Genomic DNA, 13,101 nt, shown 5'->3' with positions numbered 1-13,101 from the left:
AAAGTAGAAATTATGAGAGCTAAGTCAAAATTAGCCAAAGATAAAAAGTGAAAATTATCATACACTAAGTCATCATGACTTGCATCATTAGACTAGCTATATTTCAACTTTTTGTCATAATTGTCCTAATGTCATAATTTCAACTTTTTATCTCATAATTATAATTAGAAAACCATAAATAATTATGAAAGCATAAATGATAAATGAAAAGTCATTTTCAAGAACTCTTCAGAAGTTCAGAGTAAATTCAGATGACACCACAAAACCCATACATTTGAATTACTTAATCTTCATCCAAAGTGATAAATAAACAAGTGAGACGAAAGCCAACCTTTTTTTAAAGCATTCCTCATAATCTTTAAACATCAAGCTCTTATTGGCTGGCTTAGAGCCAGCAGACCACTTCAAAACACTCGACGTGCCCCTCCTATTGGAAAGGGGGGATAAATTATGCTGTGGATCGAAACAGAGAAGGAAAAGAGTCAAGCTTACAAATACAAACCGATGAGAAATAGAGCGCACTCAGTTAGAGACATCAGTTGGAAGAGGACTAGTGTGTCCTATTTGAGAGAAGCACCTGGTCCTGCAAGAGCGTGCTTTTCTTTGGTGTAGTGCCAGTAAGAGTCAGGACTGACACAGGACTATACAAACAGTGACAAAAGCCGGACTGACCTCAGGTCTCCAGTGCTCTGGCACCTTCCCAAGAAACCCTCAGAAAGAGGAGCAGCATTGTGGATGGATGCCACTGTCTTTTTGTGCACCTTGTGCAGAAAAGTGAGTTTCAGCCTTTCCTGAAATGGACTTATTTCTGCAGCAGGGGTCTCTGCAAGGTTAGTGAACAAGTGAGAAGTTCTTTGACTGAAAGAATGAGTGCCTTGTGTCAGGCTAGGAGTGGTTGGCAGAACAGGAAGGCAGAGAACGAGTGAAAGGGGAAGAGAGACAGTCACTGAGGGAGACGACTTTTGTCCCATGCTGGGAAGGAGAATCTGCTGTGTGTCTGTGATGTTTGTGTTCGAACGTGTGCCAGGAAGAACCTCACAGCCCTCTACAATCCTCAAGACTCTATCCATCTTCATAATGTCTTGTCCATGAGGAACCATGTGTTTGCCTACTGAGGGTCTTGTTTCATAGGCTGCCAGAAAGTTCTTACAGGTAAGGTCTCCTGTACGGCTTATAAGAAACTTCACTTTTTAGACTGTTTAAATAAGTTTACTTGGTGGATGACAGCTTTATAATAACTGCTCAAGTGCAACTATTTTGCTTATTTTTTTAATGTTTTGAACTTCAAAATGTGTCTGTTGTTGGATATTAAGAACTTGTGTCCATGTAACACAATCTACTTTTTCAAGATATTAAAAATGTTGAATCTCATGAAACCTGTCAATAACATATGCAAAGTCCAATTTCTCCACAGTCAAAAGGAAAAATAAACAAATGTGTGTGTGTATATATTATATTATATTATTATTTTATTTTTATTAAAAAGATTTTTTAGGGCTGTTAAGAGTTTTTTTATTATGCAAATTGATCTCATTTTTATTTAAAATTTTCCTTAAATTTGTAACAAATACTAACGATTTTTTATTTTACTTTGAAGCTTTTTTGTTGTTGTTATTTTCGTTATTCTTAGTGGACATTTTAATATCATACATTTTTTCCTGTATTGCAATAAGAGATACTGTAATGCAATGTTTTTTATTTAATTACTAAAGACATTGAACTAAAGACAGCAAATACTAACATTAAGTATTAATATTCTTAATTAAATTTGCATTTTAATAAGTATTTTTGACATTACAGGAATGATAATTTAAAATGGCAGGGGACATTTGAATAGCTGTCATTAAAATAATGTCTTAATGCAAACAAAATCTTAAAATATAGGCTTCATTTTATGTATCTAAAAAATGGACAAGTTTGGGTCAAATATGGACAAACACAATCGTTGGGTTTAAAAATGTAACCGTTGGTTTGTCCATATTTCAAACAACCCAGCATTTTTTAAGAGTGATATATAATAACAAATTTTGTCCTAATGTTGAGGTGAAATGACCTGGAAATGTTCTTGGCAGGATTTGTGAGATTCTGATCCAGAAATCTGGTCCAGTCAAATCAGCTGTGATCCAAACATAGGTTGTTCGTTTTAGAAATCATTGCCGTTTAAAAAATATATAAAACTATCAGTCCATGTGGAATGATGTTTTGCATAGCAGATATAGCATGAGGTCCTGAAAGTTTTTCACTGCCAAATGCAGGCAAAAGAAATGAGCTTTGTCCTTGTTTTTATCAGAGCTGAAGACACAACGTAGCCCACATTGTGAGAATCTCAGACTATAGCCACTGGCCTCGGGAAAACAACAGAAATAGTAAGAAAACAAGGAGGTGACAAGATCTGTGCCTGACCTTTCATTTACTAAGAGGAAAACAGATAGAAAGAGACCAGAGGCACCACACTGGAAGTGCCACGTTAGTAGCTCTCTCTCATCCTGATCTCCCACCCAAAACAGAGCAGTCCATTGAGCCAGTACAGAGACACAGGCAGAGGGGGAGAGTGGGGTCTTTCCATGATCACTTTAGAGGGTCAGTGGTGAGTGAAAAATGCTTCACTGGTTTTGATAATCAAGCCTCTGTTGTCCAGGTCATCTCTACCCCCCCCCCCCCCCCCCCCCCCCCCCCCCCCCTGTGTTATTTTATTGGAATTTATTTTCTTGGAAGTGGAATACAGACACGTTCATTAGTCGTGTTTGCTAAGGCAAGCAGAACGATTGCTATTGCTCACTACGGTTAGGGGCTTGCTTATTTAACTGAAGCACATAAGGCGCCATTCCCACAGAAAACGTGAGATTTAAAAAAATATATATTTCTTTTATCTTGAGCACTGTGTTATTAGCAAAATACTGGAAAAGACACAAGGCGCGAGCACAACAGTTAAACATGTCCTTCTAGCCAGGGCCTATAAACTAACTTTTTGCCACACCTGCCAGTGGCTGGTGAATTTACAGACCATAAATACTTTTTTACCGGCCATGAAACATGCATGTTTTTGTGTGCGCAATGACACCAAATTTTTAGATACCAGTGATAATTCACAACTCTCTATTCCAATTTCGATATTAAAGTTCAAAAAGTTTTATTCTGATTTTATCTGTCTTTTGTTGTTTGATTAACATTAGCGACACTGACAGCAGTAGGAATATTAGGCTGCTGTCACTTTAAGACTTGTACGGATCCAATAAACTGATACTTTACACGTTTTCTTTCTCAACTATTTACGTTCACTTAAGACATAACCGACTATGGTAACTACCTTGTGTGAATTTGTTCTTTCAAGCACAAGACGTGAAAGAGAGCTAAATTCAATATTCACGCGCAGTCTGAGTCACAGCTTTCTCGGCGCGTGCTCAGATGTTTGCGCACAGAAAACTTCCCAAAGTGAGCGAGTAACAGATTGAGTTCCCTTTCGTGTCTTCTTGCGCTTGAATATTTAAATGATCAAGGCTCAAACGTTCATGACGACACAGCACTGGCTTGTCAACTGTCCCGGCGTGGTTCATGTTCCAATAACACTGCATTGTTAGAATTCATAAAAATGTTACCGGCCAACTGGTGATTGGTTTCAAATACTCGCCAACGCCGATTTTTACTCTTGCCGAGTGTTAATTTGAGGCATTTTTACATAGAAAAACTATAGAAAAGCAGCACAATGGAATGCAAAGCGTGCTCTGTGAACGACCCTTTAATTGTAAATAATAGGTTACATCAAATTGTGCATCGTCATGTCTGTAGCACAACAATGTGCTATTACTTTCAGAACTGGTAATCAACCGCTTAGAAATATCTCAGAACACTAGCAGCCGCATGTGCATGCGTGTGGCCCAACGACAACATCTGCACTTCATGATCGATTTTCCAAGATGTTCTTTCCCATGTCCTGCTCTCGCTCTTCCTCTCTCTGTCTGAGATATCCTCCAGACACTTAAACACATTTTTCTGAGCATCATTATTCACTGCTAACACTCCTGTGCTCAGCAGCCCTGTGTGGAATTTCATTTGGGATTTGAAAGAGCTCTCATGGAGATGGAGCCAGGGTCATTTTGTGAAATGTATTTGTTATCGGAGCATAATGTCAGGTCAGAATAAGAGTAAGAATGGCTCCAGCTGCGGTTAAAAGGTGGTGGCTGGAAAAGCTGTGTAATTTGGGTGATGTCATCCTTTTTTCCCACTGTATACCTCATGCATTTACACTAAAACAGCAAAAATCTGACTTACGGCTGGAATACACTTCACAACTTTTAAAATCTAAGCTGAAGCTAAAAAATCAGTTTGTGCCCATCATACACTTGCAGAACCTGATTTCACCAAGTACAACATGATCCTGGATCAACATCTTTGTTGATCAGGAACAACATTCCAATCAACAAATCAGATTTGAGGGATAAGTTTACAGTTTATGTCAAGTTTAGGCTTACAACCAGGGTTAGGTGCTTCTATATCATTGTTATTCAGTTATTATTTCCCTCTGATTTTAGAGATAAGTTATGGGTAGTGTTAGGTTTAGGGGTAGGACTAAATTTCCAGACAGGAATGTTGTTGCAAGATCAGCAAAATATGTTGACCCAGGAACGCGTCTAACTCAGTGAAATCAAGCAAGCCATAGACTATGATATTTTCTGCAAAATCGGTCAACTCTGACTATCCATTATCTGCAGACTGGCTTGGACTTTCAGCAACTAGTGTATTCCAGCCTTTACTGAGATATAGTGAGTCTGAGACAAAAGAAGGACTGGAGGAAGGAGGTTGTTGACAATATTTCCATTAGGCCAAGAGATTTCCAAAGCTGTTTCCTTTTACTCTGCGTCCACCTCCTCCCATTCACTAACTCACAGCCCTCCTTCAGTTACTCTCTGGGAAGAACTCTGGGAATACGCACTGTAGACCAGCTTTGGTAGACATCAAGGTTTCTATGCATAGTTCTTGTGCATAGATCATCTGATGTCTGGGAGAGTGTGGAGAGACGGGACCCAGAGTCAGGAGGAGAGGGGTGAGTCTGGGACGCTTGCTTTGGCAGCAACCCATTGTATCTCAACAGCTTTTAATAGCACAGCAAAAGGAGGTGTTGACGTCATTCTCCTTCTGCCTTGAAGCATTGAGGCCCTGCATGTTAGCCACTTTCTGCCACTTTCCAGCTGAGGTGAAATTCTTGGCTTTGAGCTTCTCACATTTTTGGATGGAGATTAAAGAGGTGATCTGAGCAGTTTTGCCAAGGAGTTTAGGGCTGGACACTGGCACCGAGGGCATTGGCAATGCCTCCCGCACCTGAACAAGGTCTGACATTATAGTCATGTGAATCTCTTTCTGATCCAAGGATTTTAAATGATACAAGTACAAAACAAAGCTTTTGAACTGGATTGGGTGGCATTAGGCTTTGGACTAGGCATTGAGCTGGTCATGGCTTTGGAGCTTCTGTGTAGAGGATACAAGCATGTGTAATGTGCTAGCTTCATTGCTTAAGATCAAAATCTCTACATCAACATCTCTACAAAGGTAAAGCAATTATTTGAGTATGAAAATATAGAATTAGGTCTTGAACACTGACCCTGTTAAACAGGGCTTTTCTGTATGCTTTTTGCTCTGCGTAGGTGCTTGTGTCTATGAATTTGGAGTTTGGGTCCTGTGGTCCCCTGTGGAGGAGAGCCAGGCCCCTTCGCCACTCCTCTGCAAGGATTAAACGGTGAAAAGAACTCTTTGTGCCGGCTGCACTGGAATGCCTGTTGAGCCCAGTGTCTTTAGGAAACAAACAGCCAAAGTCAACGGAACATTTGAGCAAGTGCCTGTTGGAATATTGTGTTCACTTGAGCCCCTGCCCTGCGCAGCCCCCTCAACAGACCAGAGAAAGAGTGACTCACTCTCAATAGTAGCCTTCAAGCCAGGAAATTATTAGTCTGATGATGCGTTATTTGCAACCGAAAGTCAGTGTGTGCTAAAAATAAAAAATAAAATCTTTAAGGTATGCTATTTTTGCCTAAAATAATTGTGATTTATGATCTCAGAAATTAATTAATTAATAATCTCAGAATTGCAGCGCTCATAACTTTATATAATGTGGCTTTCAATTTTGCAATTGTGACTTTATTACTTACAACTTTATCCATCAAGTACAACTATATCTCATACCTTAAATTTTGTAATGTGGCGTTCAGTTCTGCGATAGTGAAACTGGCTTCCAACCTTGTAGAAAATATTTCGAGTTATGAGTCGGTCCATAAATCATTTATTCATTTATTAAAAATTTTCTTTGCTGATTTGAGGGGGGAAAATAGTCAAATTACTTTGTTCGACTAGTGGGAGACAAGATAAAGTGTTTAAGACCTGTTTAATTTACAAGCAAAAAAAGATTAAATAATTTCCTTTGAAGATTTTTGAAATTGTTTGACATTTGGTCTCTGCCTCTGTGAGAAGACATGGAGTGATGTGCCATTCTCTGACTGCCTCATCCCACAGGAAACTCTCTATCCGATAGGAAGTCTACATATAGACTCAACACGCAGCAGTGATCCTCCTCTACTGCCATCCTGTTTGTCATGTTTCCTCTCTACTGTTTAGGGACATCTTCTAGTGTGATCTCCCCAGTGCCAACTTATATTGTTGATGACTGAATTATCACTGATGTTGATGCAGTTAGAGGTGCTACTATGTGTTTAGATGAGCTGCAAAGTCATGTACTTGTGTCAGAATTTACCCTGCTGGGAATCCAATGAGACCAACTTAAGGTGGTCAAGCTGTATTTTTGGAATGTGGTCAATGGTCCGCTTGTTAACAACTAGCAAATTACCATCTTAGACCCTTTAGAAACGAGCTACAATGTTCCAAAACAACATAATCTTAAACTAGATTTTTCTCCAGTGTATGCCTGTGTAACCCCACCTCCTCTGGCTGGTTGTCAACAATACAGCTCTTTTTTGTTCTTGGATTCTTATTTCAGGGTTATATATTTCACTGACGCTGACATGAGCATGCACAGAGGCCTTTGATGGTGTTCTGGTGACCTTTGCCCATGTGTCTTCACTGTGCAGGTGGTCTGCCGGTTATTAGCTTGTAACCAAGCCTCTGCCTTTCTCAACACAATGAGTGATGGAGAAACCAGCATACCACAGATTTTACGCAGCACTTTAAAGCATCCCACAATGCTAAATGATTAGGGCGCATCTCAATCAGCTCACTAGCTGCCTAGGTTGTGAATCTTATATCATGTACACACATATTTAGGCACTCGTAAGGACCCTGGATCTCTACACATTGGGACACTGATGACTATTTTCAGCACCTTTGATGTACAGCTGGTATCTATGAACAACAGCAGCACTTATATCTTTCTCACATTACTTTTTTTTTTTTTTTTTTTAGCTAATTAAAGTACATTGATAAATAATTTGGTTGTTACATATCCCTGCAATATGTCAGCTGTAAATTAATTATACATTTTAGTTACACTACATTTTGAGTTGGTTCACTTGATTTGTTTTGTACTTCAGAATTTCAGTTAAGGGAACATAGTGAGCATCTACTCTCTCATTTTTAGGGTGGATTGTGAGACTTTTAAGGGAGCGAATGTATCCGCTCACTGTACGGATTTTGCCGTTTAGACCGGCCTTAAAATGGCCGACTCCCTGATTAGTCCCCACGACTGTTGAACTAGGGAGCTGATTGAGACGCATAAGTGTATTAGCAACATTAGCTTCTGATTAGCAATTTAAGAGTAAGAACCATGGACATATATTTGATTGTAAAAACCAATGTTCTAAAAGTTTGCTTTTTTTATTCAATTGGTGTGTTTAGACCTCTAGAAATGTTACATAATTTGAGTCTTAATTACATTGGGTGGGAGAATTTCTGCCCACACAATGCTATTTTAAGTCACATTCTATAGCCCAGTTCATTTTCACATTCATCTACTTTGCAACATTTTTGTGGCTAGGTCTAAAAATGGAAGAAGCTATTTAGTCAGCCACATCCATCGCTGTGTTTGTCTGTGGCCATAATCATACACATTCACAGAAATGGCAGGATTTCTCATCTGCCTCTCAATTTCCTGTCTAGATATGCGTCTGTATGCTGCAGCACATATGGCCTGCTGCAGGGACAGATCTTAAACATGTGTGATGTTTTCTTCAGTAACATCCTCTGAAGTTTGGCATCTGTGGATATGAAACGGAGGCCTTAGGCATTGTGATCACGGATGTCGTGCAAATCGAGTTCAGTAACGGCAAATAGCTGATAAGACATTTGTTTGGCAACATGTTGCAACCAGTTATTCAGCCGTGTGTGCAGCAAAAGACTGCTATTTTTCATGTTTAGTAGAGATGATATAATTATGTTAATTTTATGCATTCAGCATTTTTCCAGTGTTTATGACCCTATACCAGAACAGACCCAGTTTTGAGAAGCACAGTATCTCAGAGCTTACCACCAGGTGGAGTTCTCTGAGCAGGCAGCTCACAAAAGATAACCAACTAGCTATTGAAAAAGCTCATTATCTCCCCCTTTCTCTCTCTCTGTCCCTGTACTTTTAAGCTCAACTAAAATTCCACTGATGAATAATCCACAGCGCCTCGAGGCAGGAACTAGAAAGCTGTTATTACCCTACAACAGTCAGGACTCGCTGCAAGCGTCTTTACCACATTTCCTCACTCTTATAAACCAATTACAAATTTCTTCTCCTTCAGCATTTCCTGAGCATACAGAATATTATCTTCAAGGGAAATCCTTTAAATGAACCTCAGCAATATGTATGAGAGTGTAGATCACATGTGGTGGAACATCTACATTCCAAAAAGCACCATCATGTCTTTCCATTCAGAGATGTATCTACCATTAATCCGTGGCCTCCTTCCAGCCCACAGTGCTGTCATTTTGAAGAGCTGAATGTTGTGTCATCCACCTTTCAAAACAATCCAACATCTCTTCTCTAAACTTGATACTTAAGGATTATGAAAGCAAGCCAACCCTCAAGAATTGAAAAAGTTTGAAAGAATAGTGTCACTGTAAACATTTTCTTCTTTCTCGTTTAACATTTTGTATGGTGTCAAATATTTTTCAGACTTTTTTCATATAATATAATATATCGCACCCAGACAAGGGTGATTAGGAGGGATCTTGCATCACCCTGAAGAAGTTTATTCTGCAATAAAAACCAGATGGAAATTATTCCACTTATTATACAGCTACTTGCCACATAAGTAAATAATTAGGGGTTGTTTACACGACACCGTTTTCAACTAAAAACGTTCAAACTTTTATGCGTTTTGGCTATAAATTTACACGACAACATCATTTTGAGTGCCCGAAAATGCAAAATTTTGAAAACTGTTTTTGGAAACGGTCTCCGTGTAAACAAAAATGCGAATCTCTGAAAACAATCAGTTTATGCACATGCGTATTACGTGTTCAATCCATAGTGTTTCATTGCCATCTAATAGCCTGGCAGCAGAATACAGCGTTTTTAGTCGTATTCGTGGATCCGTGTGAATATATCATTTTGACAATGGTGTCGTCAGTACGCGGAAAACTCAAAGGAAAAACTTCTTCGATTTAAGCATATCGTTGTTATGTTGAAATTTTTTATTAGGTTTTTAAATGCAAAGCTTTCGCGGAGAAGATCATGCTAGCAAGCGGCAAGTTCAAATTAAGGACATTTGAGGGATACGGTACAGTCATTCCATTTATTACATGGCATTTCGCCACATAAATTAATTTAGGGGTAAGAGATTTTGATTTGAGATGAAACTGTTTTAAAATCTTACCTGTTTGTTATCTTATAATCCATTACAGTGTACAAAACAGTCGTTCCAAAATGGCAGCAACTGCGTTTGTATGAAACGAGAGCGAGTCTGCGATACCCAGATGACATAATTAAATACGTGTACACAAAATATTGATTTGAGTTTTAATGTTGTATTAGCTCCCCAAACAAAAAACTTCCACAAAGAAAAATCATTCCTAGCAAGCGTATAACGCTGACTTCAGTAACCCGGATGAGCCTGTGTTATCAGTTTTTACCGGTCATTATCGGGAAATAACATACCGCTGGATGGCGCGATTGACCAATCAGAATCAAGTATTCCACAGATCTGCGTAATATAATATAATGTAATATAATAATCAAACTTTTTTTTAATTAAAATCACTACACAAATTAAAAGTATCAAGATGATGTTTCTATGTAGATAACATCATATAAAATATCCAAAGATCCAAACATATGATTTGTTTCTTCGCTTAGTTACATGTGGGCTACAGTTTGGAGTAAGTGAGCAGCTACATGCCGATCGACCACATCTCTTCATCTTTTTTCCATTGCGCTCTTCAGGCAGTGTCCACAGAGAGTGCTTTCCTATTTAGAGAGACAATCCCAGCCTTTATGCTTCAATTGGAAAAATGTGCTGTCCTTCACATTGTTTTGTCTGGTAATATGTGAGCGTTTGCAAATTGGAACAGATTCAAACTCTGTATAAAGACACTAGAAGGGAAATGTGACTCAATGCCTTTTTATATTGTGCAAATTGGCTTTGATGAGCTAAGAGGCATGTGGCAATACCAGAGTTTTGGAGTGTGATCAAACCCAATCTCAATCTGTCTGTCTGCCTCATAGTCTTTGTATATTTCCCACATGATATACATTAATTATTACTCACTTGTGTTTGCTTCAACTTGTTAGGCTTCCTCTCTTGTTCATCTTTCATTGTAATTCGCCGTCTTTCTTTTTTCTTTTATGGAGCTCCATCCTTTTATTGACCAACGCAGTAACATCTGTTATCAGGGCTGTATAGCCAACAGGCAGGAATGTGGGATTTAGCTCAAAGCAGCATGTATAGGCAGGTCCGTGCTGTTTTGAATAGGAGCAGGTATCCTCTAAATGAAGATGTAGAGAGACTAGAGAGACAGAAAATAGCAGTTACATTTTCTGAGGACTTTGATGCTGTAAAAGCTTGATCTTAATGCTCAAAAATGGATGCGTTGTGTTTGTTGGACACCTGGAAGAAGGTAAATTTGTAGAATTTATTTTGTATTTCACCTTTTAAACAGGATATTTCATTTTTTAAATTCTTGATGGATACATGCTCGGTTGTTAAATATTTAAAACCTCATCAGAATTTCATGAGCAGGTCATTTAGTTTGTAGATCCAGTTTTTGAATTATAAGGCCTTTTTGTTTAGGTGTAGTGGTTTCAAGTATTAAAAGGTTAAATTTGTGTGAAATTTGATTCAGTGCCGAGCAATTTAAATTCTCCAGCCTTCAAAAAAGTGTTTTTGTATCTCATAACAAAGGTGCTATCATCGAATCTCACAGACTAATTACAGTAATTACCTCAGATTATGCAGTTTTGGGTTTCACTGAATTCATTTCACCACAAGCCTGTTTCTAGATCCGAGGATGCAAAAGTTACAATACATAACGCAATTCCGCATGTGACTAGCCAACAGGTAAATGTGTAAATTTAGACATTGGAGGGATACATTCTGCTCTGGTTGAAGTCAAAGACAGCACAGTGAGTAAGAGCACTGGAATGTCAGGGCAGGAAGGTCTGTGTGCGTGTATGTGTCAGGTCTCAGAGGAAAAGGCAGCTTACGGCCGATGAGAGTCAGTGCGAGTTGGGCCGACGGGGTAAATCAGCGTTATCTGTTTGTAAATGCCATTTGTATGAGTGCAGGCTCTATTCGTCAGGGCGGTGAGTCAGCTGAGGATTCAGACGGGGAATGCCGGAGGCTGCATGTCTCCCACTTGCACTATTGTGTGTGTACTGTGGATACTTGCCTGGCATAGCATAGTTGTTATGTACAATAGACAAGACACCAATTAATGAGAATATATGTGAAAGAATGTAAAGTGGATCCAAAAAGGGAACGCTCACCCACAAAATTAAAATTCTGTAATCATTTACTCACCCTCGAGTCAGCCCAGACCTGTATGATCTTCTTTCATGTAACACAAACAAAGTTAGTAGAATGTTCTAGTTGCTGTAGAATAAGAAGTTACTAACAAAACCGAGAGGTATACTGGTGAGGATTGTAAACTGATTCATTTGGTACAATTTGAAAGGTCGCATCAACACTGTTTTTGTCTCTGGCAGGATTCTCATGTCCCCGAGCGAGTAAGTGACACACTGGTCATGGATAGCTTGAACCAAAATCTTAGCAGTGGACATCAGTCTCATCAGCTGCTCCAGGTGAGATCGAACTTTACTTAATATGTGTGACAACTAATTCATACTCTTATTTGATAAGTAATATAATTGCATTATATATTAATTATCATTAATATGTATAAATTTATTAAAGAAAATAGGCTAATACTTTTATTCAGCAATAAATTGATCAAAAGTGACAGTAAGGACATTTATAAAGTTTTATATTTCAAATAAATATTGTTCATCAAATAATCCTGAAAAAATAACCACAAAAATCTTAAGTATAAATATTAATATTGATAATAAAAAATGTTTCTCAAGCACCTAATCTCTCTCACACATCACACACACACATGCACATATATATATAAAACATAAAAAAATGTAAATTATATATATGTATATATATATATATACATATATATATATATATATATATATATATATATATATATATATATATATATATATAAATTATTTACATTTTATTTTACAATTTTTAATGTTTTATATACACATTTATATATATATATATATATATATATATATATATATATATATATATATAAATAATTTACATTTTATTTTACAATTTTTAATGTTTTATATACAAATTTATATATTTTTATATATATATGCATGCGTGCGTGTATGTGACTGTTCTCGTATATATGGTTTATGAGGGCACAAATATATATAATGACATGGGTATTACAATGTAAACATGGTTTACACTTCCTGTGTCTTTGTAAACCAAATGGCGTAACAAAGTGTTGTTTTTGTTGTTGTTTAATTCAAAAGATGCAGAAAGTTTTCTGTGATGGGTAGGGTTAGTGTAAGGGGATAGAATATACATTTGTACAGTATAAAAACCATTACGCCTATGGACAGTCCCTTTAAACCACATATTCAAGTGT

General features: G+C 37.8%; 1 protein-coding gene across 21 annotated transcripts in view; it reads left to right on the top strand.

Annotated features, from left to right (window-relative positions):
- phldb1b (pleckstrin homology-like domain, family B, member 1b) overlaps positions 1-13,101 on the top strand; it is a gene marked incomplete at its 5' end in the record, with an annotated part of 77,618 nt that overhangs the window by 2,622 nt on the left and 61,895 nt on the right. For 14 of the 21 annotated variants that reach the window (XM_084125450.1, XM_084125455.1, XM_084125464.1 and 11 more), the window contains one exon: positions 12,128-12,223. In XM_084125450.1, the coding sequence (XP_083981576.1) occupies positions 12,128-12,223 (96 nt within the window). Of the gene's footprint in view, positions 1-860; positions 1,153-4,914; positions 5,042-10,910; positions 11,041-12,127; positions 12,224-13,101 lie in introns of those variants that run through there. The other 7 variants (XM_084125460.1, XM_084125465.1, XM_084125454.1 and 4 more) reach the window with 5 other exon arrangements.

Source organism: Abramis brama (assembly GCF_963993115.1).
Source record: "Abramis brama genome assembly, chromosome: 10".
NCBI classification, from domain to species: Eukaryota; Metazoa; Chordata; class Actinopteri; order Cypriniformes; family Leuciscidae; genus Abramis; species Abramis brama.
Note: the sequence above shows the minus strand (reverse complement) of the source record. Positions and strands in the feature narration are given on the sequence as shown.